The sequence below is a fragment of the Pogoniulus pusillus genome, chromosome 23 (genome assembly GCF_015220805.1).
Source record: "Pogoniulus pusillus isolate bPogPus1 chromosome 23, bPogPus1.pri, whole genome shotgun sequence".
Lineage (NCBI taxonomy): Eukaryota > Metazoa > Chordata > Aves > Piciformes > Lybiidae > Pogoniulus > Pogoniulus pusillus.
The window spans coordinates 16,302,690-16,321,961 of record NC_087286.1 but is presented as its reverse complement, the minus strand read 5'-3'; the positions used below and the strand labels follow the sequence as shown (position 1 = coordinate 16,321,961).

General features: G+C 45.2%; 1 protein-coding gene and 1 long non-coding RNA gene across 10 annotated transcripts in view; one reads left to right on the top strand and one right to left on the bottom strand.

The window, feature by feature from the left end:
• The first annotated feature begins 77 nt into the window (after window positions 1-77).
• Window positions 78-4,954, top strand: LOC135185710 (uncharacterized). Its single transcript, XR_010306576.1, has 4 exons — window positions 78-417; window positions 2,295-2,410; window positions 4,024-4,214; window positions 4,638-4,954. It is a non-coding gene; the product is annotated as an uncharacterized LOC135185710 (long non-coding RNA).
• A 6,583-nt stretch (window positions 4,955-11,537) lies between these two features.
• Window positions 11,538-19,272, bottom strand: part of APBB1IP (amyloid beta precursor protein binding family B member 1 interacting protein) — a 54,604-nt gene continuing 46,869 nt past the window's right edge. For 2 of the 9 annotated variants that reach the window (XM_064162727.1, XM_064162728.1), the window contains exon 14: window positions 15,608-17,153. In XM_064162727.1, coding sequence (XP_064018797.1) covers window positions 16,626-17,153 — 528 coding nt within the window. In that variant the 3' untranslated portion in view covers window positions 15,608-16,625. Of the gene's footprint in view, window positions 11,829-15,607; window positions 17,154-17,497; window positions 17,618-17,697; window positions 18,688-19,272 lie in introns of those variants that run through there. The other 7 variants (XM_064162729.1, XM_064162730.1, XM_064162735.1 and 4 more) reach the window with 5 other exon arrangements.

The window sequence follows — 19,272 nt, the reverse complement described above, 5'->3', positions numbered from 1 at the left end:
AGCCACTGCACCTGGCTGCGGGACAGGGCTGGCATTGGCGCCGCCCGCTCCTCGGTATCCAGCGGTGCCAGGCTGCCTGGCGCCGGCCCAGTCAGTGTCAGGGGAGCGGTTTCAGAGGCCGGTGCTCTGTGTCAGCGCTGCTCGGGGAACGCACCAGCTCTGCCCTGTAATCTTTGTCAGGAAACGATTGTCTGAGGCCAGGGAGGCTTCAAGCCAGCTTCTTACGTGACTTGGTGGAGGCTGGGTTTAGGCAACGTGTGGTGGATCCCCTGGCTGGCGGCCTGCGCTGCGCCTCCGTTGGGCTCTGCCCGGCTCCCCTGGGCCCGAACGCATCGCCCCCGGAGCCAGGACACTGCCGTCGGCAGCGGGGCACGGCTGACCTCTGCGCATGGCTCCTTCCTCCTGACAGCCGCCTAGGTACAGCCTGCGCCGCCTTCCTGCACCTCGGCTCTGCCCCGCTGCTGCTAATGCTCGGTGGGCTGCACCAGCTGCTAGAGTAGTATGCGAACATCTCCGCAGAGTCAAGTGCTGCTTTGAAAATTCAGTTGGCCATAAGGATGGTTTTTTTGGGTGTGCTTACTTGGTGTTAGCAGTTTGACCACTTGGTGTGGCCAGCAGGAGCAGGGAGGTCATTCTGCCCCTGTACTCTGCACTGGTTAGACCTCACCTTGAGTACTGTGTTCAGTTCTGGGCCCCCCAGTTTAGGAGGGACATTGAGATGCTTGAGCGTGTCCAGAGAAGGGCGACGAGGCTGGGGAGAGGCCTTGAGCACAGCCCTACGAGGAGAGGCTGAGGGAGCTGGGATTGTTTAGCCTGGAGAAGAGGAGGCTCAGGGGTGACCTTATTGCTGTCTACAACTACCTGAGGGGTGGTTGTGGCCAGGGGGAGGTTGCTTTCTTCTCTCAGGTGGCCAGCACCAGAACGAGAGGACACAGCCTCAGGCTGCGCCAGGGGAAATTTAGGCTTGAGGTGAGGAGAAAGTTCTTCACTGAGAGAGTCATTGGGCACTGGAATGGGCTGCCCGGGGAGGTGGTGGAGTCGCCGTCCCTAGGGCACTTCAAGGCAAGGTTGGACGTGGCACTTGGTGCCGTGGTCTAGCCTTGAGCTCTGTGGTAAAGGGTTGGACTTGATGATCTGTGAGGTCTCTTCCAATCCTAATAATACTGTGATACTGTTTGTCATCATGGAAAGCCACGTGAGTCCCAATTACATGTTAATGCAAGACAGATAACCTGGCGCCTGCTTGGAAGCATGAAAAGCATATAGCTCTGAGGCATGCAGAACTGCCTGAACTGATTTGTATGATAAGAGGACAGGAGTAATTTTTTAGGGTGGTGCAGTTACTTGTGAGCACTAAGAAATCATAATCTAGTGCCCGTAATGTGGTTTGCCATTAGAAGAACTGAGAAACATGGCCAACTGCAAGTGTCCAGAGGTGTTAACTAACTTAAAAACAGCACAAAACAGTGGCTCTGAGGTACTGGGATTTGGTTACGTATGTGGAGTTGGAAGATTGTTGTCAGCAAAAATCCACAAAGATGTTAAACAAACAGTATCAGTCCAGTGCTGCTAGCATGGATTGGGGCGTGGAGTAGGTCTGAGGGGTGAAGGATGTATCTCTTGTACACATGATTGTGCCAGGGTAGGTATAAGCTGGATGTTAGGAGGAAGTTCTTCACAGAGAGAGTGATTGGCATTGGAATGGGCTGCCCAGGGAGGTGGTGGAGGCACTGTCCCTGGAGGGCTTCAAGAAAAGCCTGGATGAGGCACTTAGTGCCATGGTCTAGTTGACTGGATAGGGCTGGGGGATAGGTTGGACTGGATGATCTTGGAGGTCTCTTCCAACCTGGTTGATTCTATGCCACAGCCAGAGCCACATCTCAATCTTGCATTCACTGCTTGCATTACTCAGATTTCAAGCTGGCTTCTTAGGTTACTTGGTTATCACTGCTGCATGCAGATTGTGTAGCACAGTTATTGGTGCACAGTGACTTCATCTGTTGCACTACATTGTTCAGCCAAACTTTTCTGTCTCATGCAAATACCTTTTAGGGTTCCATACAATTACTTGCCCAAAAGATTGTTCTAATCACAGTTAATTGACTCCATGCTTAAATCTATTCTAGAACTCAAGAGCAACTTGGCCTAGCAGTTTCTTTAACTGCAGAATTCAGTCCTTGACAAAAATCTCAACCAGAATAAAATCCTGAATCTATTTGGGCTTGCTTTTTGTGCAGGCTTAATATACATTGTGGTAAAGGGCTGAGTTTTAATTGTCTGTTTCATGTTTACAGATCCTTTTCCCACTGATAGAGCCCAGGAACATCATGTCCATGTCAGAAACTGCATTTCTTCAGTTGTCTATCCTGTACCTTTGAAGTGTAGAGTTCCTCTTGTGGCTGTTTGAAAGGTTGGCTATTATTATTTAGTTCCTCTCTACTTAACAGATTGTTGAGACATGTGCCAAAACACATCTTGACATTCCTTTGCCATTAGCTGTGAAAAGATCTTATCAGTATATATTTTAAACAAACAGAACATTAAAATGTATTGTGAGGTGTACTTTAATAGCAACATCTTGCAGAGAAAACTCACCACTGAAAATTTCATTGCATTTAAATACCTTCTATGTTGTTGGGTTTTTCTCTCCAGGAAGGTCTTGACAATGTTTTTGTGCTGGTTTGAGGCTAATTGGAATATTTTAGTGAGGGAAAAAAAACAGATTATAGGCTGTGAAAAGAAAACAGTGGTGATGTCTGCTTCACTCATAGGCTTGCTGAGATGTATAAAAGCAAAGACACAAACACAGATAAGACAGTGTAGGTGTCTCTGTCTCTCAGAGTGTGTGTTTCCCTTCTGCCTGAATCTGTGTAACTAATCCTTCTGCTTCTAACTCCCCTTGCTGATCCTCCAAACTTACCTTGCATGTAAGGCATACTCTGGGATAAGGTAGAGGGGTGGAAAAAAGGTGGAAGGGTGGTTGGGAGCCCCTCCTGGGGCTCTGATTTCTGGGGGGGGCTGTTGTGTTTCTGTGTTACTTTTAACTTGTATGTTTCTGTATATATTTGTAATGCTGTAAATACCTGCTTGTATATTGTGCTAAGCTGTAAATGTAAAGCTTCATTCCTTAACTTCCAGCTGTCTTGAGTCTAGTCTGGGTCATTTCATAAGAGTGTGGGGGGCAGGTAACTCCCAAACCATCACGGTTTGGGATCTTGATCTGTCAGTTCCATTGACCTGTAGGTATGAGGGTCTTCAGGTAGCTGTGGTCCTCGCCCTTCCAGGCTGAATTAGGTAGTTTTATTTCATGTGAATGATACCTTGGTAATGCCTGTGAGTATGTTCCTGTAAGCATGTGAACACTTAAGAACATTTTGATTGCAGATTTGTTCCCATAGGGGGCTGCAGGTGGTAGAGAACTGTAATATTCACACCTCTGCTTTCTCCGCTTCTGTTTATACCAGAAGCAAACCAATCTTTTTAACTTCTGTTATCTGTGGAGTCTGCTTAGCAGCCTGGCAAGCTCTGATTTAAGTGTTACAGCTCAGAAGAGTGAAGAAGGACAGAGCCTTACTGCCATACCCTGATTAAGTTTCATTGAGATGGGTGAGATTATTCATGGAAAAGAATGGTAGAATTTGATTTGTAATTTCCAATTAAATAATTATAAGCTGTGTCAGTTTAAAGGATCATTATACAAAAGAGACAGGGCTCTTAATAGCTGGAAGGTAGGGAAATAAAATGAGGATTACTGGTGTTACTCTTTTTTTCTGTGGTTTTCTGATTCATTATTGCTGTGAGTGTGGAAATATAGCTCTAGGGGTCAATATCTTAATGTCTGCCTGAGCAAATGAGTCCTGATACTGTGTAGATGACAGAGAACCTACATGTAAATTTGTGCTGTTTCACATGTAACTGCTATAAATGACTTTTGTCAGCTTGGGAGCTGGGCAGGTCAGCTGGGTGTATACAAACAGGTGTGGTCTTTTTTAAGTGACTAATTCAACTCTGTATTTCATTTAGCTGATTCATGCAGAGCCTGAGGTGTGCTGGAATGTGTCCAGAGAAGGACCACGAGGATGATCAGAGGCTAGAGCACCTCTCCTATGGAGACAGACTGAGAGAGTTGGGGCTGTTCAGTCTGGAGAGGAGAAGGCTCCAAGGAGACCTTATTGTGGCCTTCCAGTATCTGAAGGGGACCCACAAGAAAGCTGGTAAGGGACTTTTTAGGATATTGGATTGTGACAGGACTAGGGCAAAAGGAGCAAAGCTAGAAGTGGGTAGATTCAGACTGGATATTAGGAAGGAGTTCTTCACCATGAGGGTGGTGAGACACTGGAACAGGTTGCCCAGGGAAGTGGTGGAAGCCCCATCCCTGGAAGTGTTTAAGGCCAGCCTGGATCTGGCTCTGATCTGCTAAGTGGTATCCCTGCCCAAGTTGGAGTTAGATCCAACTACAAATGGCAGTGATATTTGTGCAGGCAAGGTGAGAAGTGGTAACTGTAGTTAAAAGGGTCTGGAAAGACTTCATGTTCCAAGTAAGTAGCAGTTAATCTATGTACACTAAACCTGGATGCTTGCTTTATGAAATTTGCTTTGATTTTGTGACCTATTCTTTATTTCTCTGTTCTCCATAGGAATGGTGATGGAAGAGCTCTGCTTTACTCTTCTGTGTGAGAGTTTTTCTGCAGCTAGGCCATCTTGGAATTCCTGGAAGCAGAACTGCTAGGTATTTTTCTTCTCTTTTCCACAGCATCCTAATTTACAGGTAGCTTTATGACTGAGTTTTCACTGAGCATCAGGAAAGTTAGTTTACAAGAGGATAACAAGCAAAATGTAACCCTCTGTTTTTGTAGATTTTTTTGGGAGTAAAACTTTCCAGTAATAATGAATTCCAGGAATGAATCCATTCACTTTTGTCTCTGCTATGTTTTAAAGTCCTACATTGTTTAAATATGATGCTGTGTACTGCCTGTGTCTTGTGATGAACAGCTGTTGGTCACTTACACAGAATGGCTTAGTTTGGAAGGGACCTTAGAGATCCTCTACTCCAACTTTCCCTCCATGGGCAGGACCACCTCTCAACTAGTCTTGGCTGCTCAAGGCCTCAAGATTGCCTTGACTTAATTACCTTAATTTGAAGTCTGGTTCATTTTGTAAAGTAAAAAATGGATGTTAGACTGTTAGATTGACACCTGACACTAACTTTCCTCTCCAGCTTTTGTGATTCTGCAAGTCAGGAGTTTCTTCTCTTTAAAAAAGATACTGCAATTGTTCCCTCCCTCATTGCTCACCAAGAGACTTGGGAAAACAGCAGGACTGGATTAAAAAATACTATCTTTAGTGTATGTGAATAATCAGTGAGTCTGTTAGTACATTTTACATGGTTAATAAGTAAGTCTTTTATTACACTGAACTTAAGCATTTGGATGAATTCTTCTAGAACCTGACCAAGTAGGAAAATATTGGAAGTAGCTACTTCTGTATTGCCATAGTCACCTGGTTGCAGCTTTTAAGATAGGTAGTAAAGATTGTCAGTCAGGATAGACAGAAGTTAATGTTGGAAGTACTACTGACTGTAGGAAATTGCTCTTACTTGTGCAAACACCCTTTGAGCAGAGAGGGTGGTTTCATAGAAGAATCATGCAAAGCTCATTCTGTTTGAACCAAAAAAGGGCAATGCATTCATCACTCATTTGGGGGATTTTCTCAGGATGAAGTAAACTTCATTTTTCAGATGATGGTGTTTAAAATGTCAGGTTGGTTTTGTGTTCCAAGTAGGCTGATGCCTATACTCTGGCATTTCAGGCTTTAAAGAAAGTAAATGTTCTGCAGACAAGGCCTGTGCTCAGCTGCCACATGGCTAGGTGTCTGTATTTGCAAAGTGTCTGCAAATCTCTCAAGCATTAATTCTAACATGCTTGCCCTGTTGGAGTGCAGTGTTTGTAAATGACATTTTTGATGGTTTATTCACTGGCTTCACCTTGAGACCCTTTGCTGTTGGCTGGCTGTGCAGAACTTTAAATCCCTCTGAATATAGCAGCACAAAAGCATCTGGCAAGGTTACAGCCTCTCTGCTGTCAGCTCAACAAATTGTTCAGTGCAAAACCGATGTGAAATTACTCCTTAACTGTGCACAGATTCTGAGTACACACTGTGCTTTGGCTCTCTGCTGGCAGAGTGGTTAAATGTCTGACTCCCTTAACTGCTGTACAGGCTCTCCAGACTGTCTGCAAGGCTTCATTTGGAAGAACCCCAGCTGATAGCCATATTCTTCCCAATGGGGGACTCTTACTGAGGCTGGTGGGGTGTACTTAGAGAGGTCTTGGCAGAAGTGTGGGGGAAAAAATCTTATCCCTGAAAACCCAGCAGGTTGGTTTGCTCTATTAATTTCAAGTAGTGTGTTCTTAATGGAGTGGTACAGTTTATGACTGTACTGCCAGATAAAGAACACTTCTTTATATGGTAGTCTTTTAGTCAGACACAAGGACTACCAGTGATCAGTGCTATGCATTAGGTCCAAAAAGTGAGCCAGTGTGCGTAGTTTTTACAACATACCAAAGAGCAAGCAGAGCACTTCAGAGTGTGAAGTCCAGACAGAGCTGAGGATTAGAAAGGGATATCCTCCAGCCATCCTTCTCTGAGTGCTGCTCCAGCTTTTCTGCTGTAAGAGTAATTTCAGTGCTGTTTCCTGTGGTTAAGTGTACATCTGGTCTCCTGCTGCCTTCTCTCAAGCAGAGATACTTACCAAGTGCAGGGACCACTTGAAAACTCTTTGTATAGTGGGGATGCAGGTATTTTTATGTGGCTGCTCAGCTGTCTGGCCAGTGTTGCAGGTCCATTAACTCTTCAATTTTAGAATTCTAGAATGATAGGGACCTCTGAAGATCATTGAGTCCAACCCCTACCAAAACAGGCTCACCTAGGGCATGCCAGCAAGCAACACAGAAATGTGTCCAGATGGTTTAGAAAAGCCTACAGGGAAAGACTCCACAGCCTCTCTGGGCAGCCTTTTTCAAGGCTCCAGCACCCTCACAGCAAAGATTTTTTTCCTCATTTTGAGGTGGAACTTCTACTCAAATGTAGAATACAAGTTTCTGTGCCTGCTGATCCCTGAAGCATGCTGGTTACTGGAGCTAGCCAGCTTTGGAGAGTCTGTGATGTTGTATCTGGTGTGTAGGGCAGCACAGAGATGAGGAAAGCTGAAAATGCATAGAATGGTTTAGTTTGGAAGGGACCTGAGAGATCTTCCTAAGATCCAGTCTAATCCTGCTCTCCCTCAACTTCAAACCATTCCCCCTTGCCCTGTCTCTAGATACCCTCGTGAAAAGTCCCTCTCCAGCCTTCCTGCAGGATCTTTTCAGGTATTGAAAGGAAGCTCTAAGGTCTTTCTGGAGCCTTCTTGCCTCCAGGCTGAACCACCCCAGCTGCCTCTGCCTACTTTTATAGCAGAGGTGTTCGTTCCCTTAGATTATTTTTGTGGCCCTCCTCTGGACTCACTCCAACAGCTCTGTGTCCTTCTTATGGTGGGGACACCAGAACTGGATGCAGTATTTGAGGTGGGCTCTCACAAGAGCAGAATCGCCTGTCTTGACCTGCTGGCCACACTCCTCTTGATGCAGCCTAGGATACAGTTTGCCTTCTGGGATGCATGGGGTCACTGCCACCTTATGTTGAGCTTCTCATCAATCAACACCCCCAAATCTTTCTTGGGGCTACTCTCAACCCACTCTGCACCCAGCCTGTATTTGTGCCAGGGATTGGCACTGTGACTTGTTGAACCTTGTGTGTGTACAGTGGCTTTGGTTCTTTTCTTGGCCTTATAGCCTCTTTGGAGGCACTTGTATATACCTTATGTGGTAAAGACTCTAGTTAAATAAGGTTATTGTACAGTCACAACATGCAGAATGTGAATGGAAGGTCCTGACAACCAGAGATACACATTTAGAAATAGAATGTATGACATATTTCTAAAGTGAATGGATTGTTTGTGGTGTTTGTTGTAGTTTGTGATTTTGATTCAGAGGACTTGAAGTCAAAGATGTATTTGGTTTTAGGAATTTTTCTCTGCAGTCTTGTCAGAGACTCTAAATATGATTGTCCTCTGGAGTCTGTGGGGTTTGCACATGGGAAGCTATAGTGGGTGCTTTGGAGTGACTCTTTATAGCCTTCTACTTAAAGATGGCTTTTATTTGTCACTTTGTTCTTCAGTTCTTCTGATGTCTGCCTCCAGCAGTATCTGCTATGCATTAATACACCATTATTTTTGTAACAAAGTTAGGATCTCTTTCTGATCTTCCAAAGCATGACTGTATCTGACAAGAACAGGACTTCTGATAGTTGCAGTGGCCTGCTTTACAAAGCCCCTGTCTTGGTGTCATCTGTAAGTTTAATCGCTCTGAATATCATGCATCCACATAACCCCCTGACCTTTATAGTGTATAGCACACAGTGCTGTCCACCTTTTGTTTCAGATTTGGGTTATGAAGAATAAATTAGCAATGCCATGCTATTTATTGATTTCATAGTCAGCTTGCAAAGAAGCAGCTAGTGCCCAGTGGGGAAGATTGTGTTTCAGTGCTGTGTGGCTTTGCAAGGAGCACAGTGCCACCTAGGTATAGAGCCCAGACCCAGGATCATGTAGTCAGCAGCTTCTCCTTGCCGTACTGAAATGCTTGTCAGCTCACAAGTGAGATGAGGCTGTTGTTCCAGAGTCTGCTTTCTAGAAGGTAAATGCTTCAGGGACAAAAAAAATAAATCTAAGTGATATATTTGATGGTGATGGCTTATGTTGGGGCTTCACCTGTGTTAATTCTAGCTGTGAGTCATTTTGTAATGGCTTTTTGCAACCCTTGCACTTGTAGTTGTCCCTGTAATTGATCCTCTTCCTCTTCTGATCCCCTGGCTGCTGCTGCTGCTTCTCCTGATCCCCAAGAGTCATAATCATTTATTAATTAGTTGTTAATAGTGGTTGTTGTGACTGTTGGATATTGTTAACAGTTTAAAACAGTTGTGTTTGTTGATGGTGATTATAGAATCAACCAGGTTGGAAGAGACCTCTAAGATCATCCCGTCCAACCTATCACCCAGCCCTATCCAGTCAACTAGTCCATGGCACTAAGTGCCCCATCCAGGCTTTGCTTGAACTTATATATAGGTTAGACATTGTGAATGGCTTGAAACAATTGTTATGGTTGCCCAGTTATTGGTAATCTCTTGTTAAAAACTTTCCACTCTGTCACTCTCTGTCACTCTATCACCACCATGGAGGAAGAGAGTTGTTGACCACTGGGAGGGGAATGTAGAACTCTGAGGCCACACAGCCAGTGAGGACCAGCTGAGCTGCAGCCCAGCCAGACCACTGCAGGCAGGGGCAAATGCCCCAGAGTGTTGGCACCTGTGCTGCAGAGCCCAGTGACAGCCACGTGCTGCTGGATTTACCAGACTGGGCTACAAAGAGCCAGGCCTTAACAGAGGGACTGAGAAATGGAATGGAGAGATAGGACAGAGGGACAGGAGAGACAAGGCCAAGATGACAGGTCCCTTCCAAACTAATGCCATCTGTGAAGAGCACTGATGGAAGTACCTTTGTCTCACTAACTCATGGAAGATACAGTCTGACTTTACAGTGGCCTTTAGGCAGCTCAGTGAAATCACTGAAGCCCAGTTCAAGGAGCTCTGTATTCCTGAGGTATTCATACAAGCACACAGTCTTAGGAATAATTAATATAAAATCAGTAAATCAAGTTGGTACAATAGAACATGTCTCAAGTCATGATTTGTCTGGGAATTGTGTCCTTGTAGCATTATTAATGGACAAGGAGGCCAATAATCTGTATCATGCTGCCATCCCATGTTAAGCCTGTGTCTGGTAATGAAGAGTGCTAATGAAAGATACATTGATGAAGAATGCTGAAGGCAGATTTTCAGCCTCTGATCCAGGTTCAATGTGACAGTCACATGTAGGTGGGTGTGTGATTTTCTTCACCCTGAAATGGGAACCTGTTCTCCAGGGCCTGACCCCCAGCTCTTTGTCATTTCAGAAATGTTAACACGTTCATATATTCAGATGTGGTTTTCATGGCATTTTGTTTGCTCTAATTCCTTTAGAAAATCCCACAGATGTGATCAAAACTCCTTAGTTTCGCTTTGAATTTCCCTTACATAACTCTTGCCCCTTTTCTTTTCTTTTTTTTTTCTTTGGTGTGTCTGCTGTTCACCTCCTTTTATCTCTGTCCATTTCTTTCTACTCTGTTCTTTTTCTCAAAAAAAAATCTTTTTGTGACTGTAAGCTTTGGCTGCTTCCTCTCAAGTGAGTGATATGAAGCATTTGTTAGCTCGGTGTAGTCAGCCAGGGCAGCTTACTTTGGGGTGGGTGTCCAACAGTAGAGGCCATAACCCCACACTCTGGTTCCTCTGTGCCTTTTCCAAGTTTTATCTCCCCTCTCTTCTTCTCCTCAGTCTTATTTCATCCCTGTAGCCATAAGTTTCCCATTTTCTTCATCTTTCTTTAGCAATATATTTGCATTACTCCACACTATGGAAAAAAGCCTCTACAAAAACATCGTATCCAAGAGTCTACTCAGAAAAGGGTACAACCTATAGTTATCTAACCTTAAACATAAACCAGCTTGGACAATGAGCCAAGGAAGAACAGAGGTGAAGTGTTGGATGTTAGGAGGAAGTTCTTCACAGAGAGAGTGATTTGCCATTGGAATGGGCTGCCCAGGGAGGTGGTGGAGGCACTGTCCCTGGAGGTGTTAAAGAAAAGACTGGATGAGGCTTTTAGTGCCATGGTCTAGATGACTGGATAGGGCTGGGTGCTAGGTTGGACTGGATGATCTTGGAGATCTCTTCCAACCTAGTTGATTCTATGACAATTTGCCATAACAGAGAAGGATTAATATAAGTATCATGCTAGTAAAAAGAAAATAATTTATTCAGAGGAAGAAAAAACAGAATTCTGGGCGAGAAGATTCCTCAGAGTGTCATCATATGTTCCTCATATCTTTTAAGTTTGAGTTTGCTTATATTTTGGAGTATTTGTGCTTAGCAGGAACACAGTTCTGACTGTGTATTTCTCTTTAGGAGTTGTAGGCTCTCCAGGATCTGGGTAAACAGTTTTCAGAGTAGGTCACTAGCATAGAATCATGGAATGGCTCAGGTTGGAGGTGACCTCAGAGATCATCTACTGCTAAGTCCCCGCCATGGGCATGGACACATCTCAACTCGATCTGGCTGCTCAAGGCCTTATCCAGCCCAGCCTTGAGGAGGCACCCACAACCTCTCTGGGCAATCTGTTCCAGAGTCTCAATCCAAGATACAAAACCTCCAAGCAAATGTGCAGGTTTTGCCAAGTCTCATCATTCTTATTGACTCCTACCTGCTCCCACTGAACATAAAAGCACTTAATGACTTAATGCAAGTCAGGTATTTCCAGAAATCATTGTGTCACACTTGTTAGCTAAAGCACTTCCTTTTTCCCTTCTTTTGCTTTATTTTTCATGTCTAGATTCAGCCAGCAAGAGGAGAATGAGAATGACAAGTGAGTAAAACAATCCAAGGGAATTCCTGTGCTTGGGAAATGGCAGCTCTCTATTTATGCATCTTCTGCAGTGTTAATTAACTATTTGTCCTTTTGAGAAGAAGTAAAATGCACTGTGTTCCTGAAGAGAAGCAGCAGCCTCATCATTAGTAGGTCTAGTAAAATATCTCAGGTCCTGAAGTACATTCACTTTGAAGCATTTCAAGCTGATCACTAATTACCTTTTATTGTTTTCTCTCCTCTTTTAATTTTCAGTCTTTAGTAGCACTTTATCTTGTGTTGCCTAAACAGAATCACAGAATCAGTCAGGTTAGAAAAGACCATTGAGATCATCAAGTCCAACCTATTGCCTACCATTATCTAATCAACTAAACCATGGCACCAAGTGGTACATGCATTCTCTTTTTAAACACTTTGAGGAACAGTGACTCCACCACCTCTCTGGGCAGCACATTCCCATGCCAGTCACTCTTTCTGCAAACAACTTCTTCCTAACATCCAGGATAAACCTCCCCAGGTGCAACTCGAAGCTCTGCCCTCTTGTTCTGTTGCTGGTTGCCTGGGGAAAGAGACCAACCCCACCTGGCCACAACCTCCCTTCAGGTAGTTGCAGACAGCAATAAGGTCCCGCTTGAGCCTCCTCTTCCCCAGGCTAAGCAACCCCAAAACAGTTCCTTAGGAGCTGATAACAAAGTTTTGCCAATCCAAATCTCCACACGAGTGTCATTGTCTTCCTTTAAAAAAAAAAAGAAATTGTAGACCAGCTCATCAAATGCTCTTAGGGGCACAAAATTTCTTCTGCTTTGTCCTTTTCTTATCTGGCTTGTCTTATTTTCTCCTAATTATCTTGTCACTTGTGTTAATTACAGATATTTTTAACACCCCTGTGAAACTTGTCAGTTTGCAATTGTTAAGAATGTATTTCTGGGACAAATATTCTGCTGAGATGAGTCATGGGTTTAATGTGAATTATCTTTTTTTTTTGGTATGAGTCATATGTTAACTTCTCCACCTTTTAAGTACTCTTTTTTTTATCTTGTTATCTGAGTTTACTATAGAAAACTCATTTACTGGATCAAATCAAATGCTTGGCCAGAACAAATTCCTTTTGCCAAGTGGGACGACAATGTTTTGTCAGCAGTTAGGGCAGGGCATAGAGGTTATCAGATTATCCAAACAGACAGTGGATTTAGTGCTCAAGAAGGAATATCAAAGCTTTAATGAATATGTGGAAGGCAGCTATAAGGTCTCCCTTATAGAAGTGAAGACTCCAGGAGGACTTTATAGCTGCCTTCCAGTACCTGAGGAGGACCTGCAGGAAGGCAGGACAGGGATTTTTCACAAGGGTGTCTAGTGGCAGGACACAAGATGAGAGATGTTTATTTGTACTCCCATCCTCTTTCTGTGTGAGAGGACAGTCCTGAGGGGCAGTAGTGCTGATCCCCCTATGTGTTGGACTTTTCCACACGACTCTAACTTGTATAATCCTAAATATTGATGGAAAAGTGGTCACTCAAATAGGTCCTTCTTCCTGGTCAGTGATGTAAGAGTCCAAAGAAGATGACAGCTGCTGAGACTGCTTCCATTTGAGGCATGGAAAAAGGTTAAAAATACCATGCAGCAATTTCAGATCTTTCCACACTGCAATCTCCAGCAACAGCCACACTCCTGCCAGCTACAGGGACAAGTCCATTTCATGTGGCAGTAGGTTAGACAGAAATGGATTAATTGCTATTTTTGACAAATGCTTTGCTTCCCTTCCTTTTGGAAGGAAAGATCTGGTATTCTGCAGCATCTTTTTTGTACCAAACAAAGACAGATAATTGTGTATCGTTAAGATGCTATCTCTGCCCTGTGAATGGAGAGTGTGAGCACTTGCATCTCAGAAATCCACAACAACCATGGACAGAGAGAAAAGAGCTGAGAGGGGCCTAATCACCACAGCATTTTATTTGATTCCTGGAGTTTCCTGTAGGCTTTGATTCCTTTTGTTTTGAAGAAAGCATCTCTTTTGTGCAAGATTTAAGTGCATGAGTTAGGATTGACTGCAGATGGAAAGTGTCTAAATTCGGTTTTATTGTGCTGTGACAAAAAGGGAGGGACGGAACAGGGCAAGAGGCTGAGCATTTTGGTGAGAAGAGTGGATGCTAGGAAAGCTGTGTAGAAGTCTTAATGCCTTCAAATTCAGAGAAACCAGCTCATTGTGTAGCATTTTTCTAAGGGTATGTGCTGATGTATTTTGATCCTGGCTGTGTATTTCATACAAGAAAACTTAGTTAACTTAAAAATAGTTGGAGAGCAAACAGTTGTTGTCACCCAAGTGTTTTGAAGATGTCCACACTTAGTGCCTTGTCAGAAAATGATACCCAGTCAGTGATTCTGCATCATGCTTACCTCAGTTACACATAGAAAGCAGCTGGGAAACATTAGTCCTTATTTCCATAGAATCGACCAGGTTGGAAGAGACCTCCAAGATCATCCAGTCCAACCTATCCCCCAGCCAGTCAACCAGACCCTGGCACCAAGTGCCTCATCCAGTCTTTTCTTGAACACCTCCAGGGATGGTGCCTCCACCACCTCCCTGGGCAGCCCATTCCAATGCCAATCACTCTCTCTGGCAACAACTTCCTCCCAACATCCAGCCTATACTTTCCCTGGCACAACTTGAGACTGTGTCCCCTTGTTCTATTGCTTGTTGCCTGGGAGAAGAGGCCACCCCCCACCTGGCTACAGCCTCCCTTCAGGTAGTTGTAGACAGCAACGAGGTTTGCCCTAAGCCTCCTCTTCTCTAGGCTAAACAATCCCAGCTCCCTCAGCCTCTCCTCATAGGGTTTGTGTTCCAGGCCTTTCACCAGCTTTGTCACCCTTTCAACTCTCCTACTCTTAGCTAGTTGGTTTTGTTTCCCCTGCACTAAAGCTTATACTAAGTTTAGGAGATTTATGAACCTTGTCCTGATCTTGAGAGCATTTCTCAGTGTAGCTGTCTGGAGACAAGAGACCTTCTGAATGTCAATTCAAAACCTGTAGGTAAGGTTTGTTAGTGGTAAACTTCATTCTCTTAGGGAGAGCTTCATGCTCAGCTCGGTGAAGGCACTGGAGCTGGAACCAGGAAACACTGCATGGGCTTTGAACGTGTCAGAGAGCCAGGAGCTAGTCCCTTTGCCTGCAGATTGGTACCCAAACTGGCCATATCTGCATCACAAGGATCTCTGTACAGGGACTGAAACCTGCTGTAGATTTGCCCATGTCTTCTGAGAACAGTGCCTAACTTGGGCAGCTCCCAGAACTTGTGCCTGGGACTGTCCACGTAAGCCCTAGGCCTGCACTCAGGCTTCCAGCCTTGCCTCATCTTTTTTTTAACAGCAGTAGAGCCACCTCTATACAAGCTGTAGCATCTGGCTAGCAAAGTCAGCTCCCCAGCCACAGGCTGCAGAGCAAGTGGTTAAGAGCAGTGGAAGGCATCCCCTGTCCCCATCTCCCTGATGTGAGCTTTACTTAACTCCAGCAGTGCTTCCACTGCTGAGAAACCAAAAATTGAAGTGGCTGTCCCTGAGTAACTGAGTGGCCCACGATTACTGCAGGGAAGAAACCCATCCTCTAGCTTCAGCTTCTTCAGCTGAAAACAGCTTAAGTAGCAGGATGTCACTTAAACCTTTTTCAGGGATTCATCTGGCACTTCCCTGATAGAACTCTCTCTGTTCTGGAACACTTTCTGTGCACACCCCAAGTTCCTCCTGTGTCCCTCCACACCAGCTCCTTCCAAGAGCCTGTCCTTCCTCTTCCACTGCTTTGACCAGATACTGCCCACTCCTCCTGGTGCTGAGATGGGCATGTCTTGCCTTGCATTGCTCTGCCAGCTGCTTTTAGGTACTTATTTAGCTGGCACTCTGCTTCTGTGCTTTTTTGTATGGCAAAGTACAGAAATATTTATGGCATCTTGGAAGACTCTGTCCATGAGAAGAGGCAAAGACTGGAAGCAATAAAAACAAAGACTAGAAGGGCTTGGAAACATTTGAAGGGCTACCAATTGCCAGTGAAGTGGCTGTTCATTAACTGTGACACTTTGTGTAGCTATAAAATAGAAGCTATTTTTATTTGAGAACTAATAATGAATGCTGCCCAAATGAACAAGGGAGAATTAAAATGGGAGAACAAATGGTGGTGGTGGGGAAATGTAGGAGGAGACATTTGTATCAGGTACAAGATAATGACAAGGCCTTTCAGAAGACAGACTATTTCTAGGTACAGTTCAAAGACAAATGTTAACCAACAGGGAGGGAAAAAAAATACACCCTCCTTGCTCACCAGGGGAAGCATGTAAGGGGTTGAAATCATTCTTTTGGGGGTCTAAGATTAACCAATTAAACAAGATTTCAGGGCAGCAGCTCTGAGTGCTGACAGGCATGAGAGGACCTGCATCTGGAAGCAGGAGTGTACAACATTTGGGGTGACACTGTCTGGAAAGGGCTCTGGTCCTGCCTTGCATCTCAGGATAATCTGGCTGAGGTTTTACTTTCTGAAATGGAATAGTTACTTCTTTATCTTTAAATTAGATCTTTTTATTGGGGGAAACCCCCACCACTGGAGGTTTTCTGATAAAGAACCTGGATGGGGAATTCTGCAGAGGGGGATGGCTCCACTTCTCAAAATGCACAGGAGAATGCTGATGTCTTTTTGCTGTCAGCTCCAATTGTGTCCGAGAGGCAGCCACAGAAGATGTGTTTCCCTTGCTGACCAGCTGTGAGACTGCTGCTTACCACTCCTGACAGAGTAGGGCAGGACTCTGCAGGCTATTGTTACCTCAGCCTGATGCTGGAATGTTCATGGAGAGTGGCAGGACAGGGGAGGAAGGAGCTGATTATAGGAACAAAGTCAGGGACAGAGAACACCTCCTCTCAGTTCTTGAGAACCCAGGAGGAACTTCTGGAGGAGCCTAATCCAGCACAACCTTAGAATCATAGAATGCTTTGAGTTGGAAGGGACCTTTAAAGGTCATTTAGTCCAATTGCCCTGCAGTAGCAGGTGGTTACTGATGCCTTACCATACCAGCTCTGGTTTGAAGTTCACCTGCTCCCAGAGTTCAGGAGCTGCTGCCCCTTTTCTTCTCAAGAGCTTTCATTAGGTCAGACATGAAATCTGCTTGCCTGCCTCCACTCCCAGCTGGAAGTGGTCCAGCTGGCTGTGGCTCTGCAGCCAGTCCTGTGCTTTCAAGCCTTTTTGGAGGAGGTGGCAAGGGTTTCTTTGGCAATGCTGGCTTCGTGGAGACAGGTGGAGGCGGAGGGGGTAAAGGCAGGTCTCCATTACTGCTGCTGGCAGCTGGTGGTGGTGGAGGCACAAAATCAGGAGGAGGTTCACAGGCATCAGCGGGTGGTGGTGGTGGGAAATCGATGTTGAGTGTCGGTGGTGGTGCTGGGAAGCTGTCTGGATTGGTAAGGAAAGCACCACTGTCTCGTTTGACTTTGGGGGGTAGAACTGGTGAAGCAGCAATCGCAGACGAGCGCCGTTCAGGTGGAGGAGGAGGCTGCAGTGTGTTCCTCTTACTCTGGTACTTCTGTGGCCTCAGCACCGGCTGTGCCTGGCCTGGCACGCTGACAGTGTTTGGCTTGGCCTTCGAGAAGCAGGAGGAGTGAAGGGACAAGACAGGGTCAGTGCACTGTAAACTGATGTCACTGCCTGAGAACAGGGAAAGAGTGCGGAGATGCGTGGGGAGAGGGCAGCAGGCAGCCAAATGGAGCAGAGTGCATTTTGCCTGAAGAGTGCAAAGAGTGTTTTGGTTCTGTCTGGAGCTGCCCACAGCTTTGGCAGTGGAAACCTGCATGTTGACAGCAGTCATAGAGCGCTGCTCTCAGAAAATGAGGGCTTTTGAAAGTTCAAAGAAATGCACTTAGTAGGCCACTTATAGATGCTTTCTTCATGTTGTCTACCCTGCTGTTCATTCTCTGAGGAAATGAAGGTTTAAAACAAAATCCATACTATTTTAACAGCCAAAAAAGCCTGAGCAAGATTTGAGGTTAGCTGTTGGTTTGGCTCTTGGCCCCATTGCATCTCCACCTCCCATTCCAGCTGTGCCTGCTGGAGATAAAATGATGGAGCCACTTGTCTCTACCACCACTCCTTAGACTCAACAGCAGTGAGCTTGGAAGGTTGGGAGATGTGGGGATTTGAGTGTCCCCAGCACTCTGCAGCACAATGTGGAGTGCATTCACTCACAGGGCAGTGCCTTGGCCCCTTCACAGTGCAAGACCCTGAGGAAGACCCTTCTGTCACCACTAGGTGCTGTGCAGCAGGGGAAAGACACAGGGGCAGGGTGGCTTCTGCCAGCTGGGCCACCTCCTCCACTTCCCAGCCCATAGTGGGACAAACAGGCCCTTGAAGCTGCTAAGTTCTAGCTATGTTTGCCAGGGTAGGAGATGTCAAATGCTCTGACAGTTTTCTGAAGAAAAAATAAATCAGAGCCTCCATCACACACGTAAAGAAGAAAATATAGGGGAGCTGTTCATTGGGAAATGTTTACTTGGACAACATTTTAAGTGCCTTTTATTTGAAATAGTGTTTGCCACTCAACGCTCTGAAGAGCACAGAATCATAGAATTCCCTGGTTGGAAAAGATCTTAAGATCATTGAGTCCAATCATAACCTAACATCTCCCTCTACACAGCTGTTAGACCACATCTCTGAGCTCCTCATTCAAGTGTCCTTTAAACACCTTCAGGGAGAGTGACTCCATCATTTCGCTGAGCCTTTTGGTGAAGAATAAATAAAGGCCATTTATGGTAGCTGAATGTAGCTTACTTTTTGGGTTTGGGGTTTCTATTTAGGTAGCAACCAGTTAGCAGTTGCTACACAACCATGGTATCTGTTGTAAACCTGTGGAGAAAGCTGCTGTGCTGTAAACAAAGCTTTGTAACAATTTCAGTTCTAGTGTAGGTCCAGCTAGCTTGGTGCTCTGCCTGCAACTCAGCAGACCCTGAAAGGCTTCAGCTTGATCCTTTGCTTCTAGGCTTGGAGAAGCTGTGAGGTGAAGAGAGCAACATGTTTGCTTCTGCTGGAGAGAAGTGCTCTGCCACCCTGCAGTTAGCAGTACTTGTTCTGGTACTAGCTGAGGATACCATGCAAGCCTTCTCTTTTTCACCCCTGCTCGCCTACAAAGATGGAAGTAAAGCAGGCTGAGGAGGAGGGGAACCAGTGCCTGAGTTCTGAGAACGTGATGTGTTCCAGAGGAAGTGAGGCTCAGATCAGAGAAACAGCTTTTTAAAGGAGGAACTCCAAGGCAGAACAAGAAGTGTAGGATATATGATGCAGGTGGCAGAAAAATCCCAGGAATTTCATTTCACTTGTCCTGTGCACTTTAAGCACGATGGAGGGACTTGATAATGAGCTTCAAACAAATGCAGGGGGGCTTCTGCAGGAGGTTTTGGAAGCCCTGATATGGTGTCTTAGTGATATTTTAACAAGTGACAAAATTGGGAGCTTACTCAAGGAATGCATTTAAAGCCTAATGAAAACATGTAACATTTCCCTTACTTCTTCACACTGCCTTACACATTCCCCTTCAGCTGTGCAGTGTTCCTGCTGAAGGCACTGCCATGTACGGGGGGTTACCGAGACAAGAGCTGTTTGCTGGCAGAGACAGCAGCACAAAGGTGCTGGCAGCACAGGCTTTGAGGTTGTCCCAGTAGGCACATTCCTATCCTTGCTAGGTGACCTCACAGCTTTCTGTTGTGAGG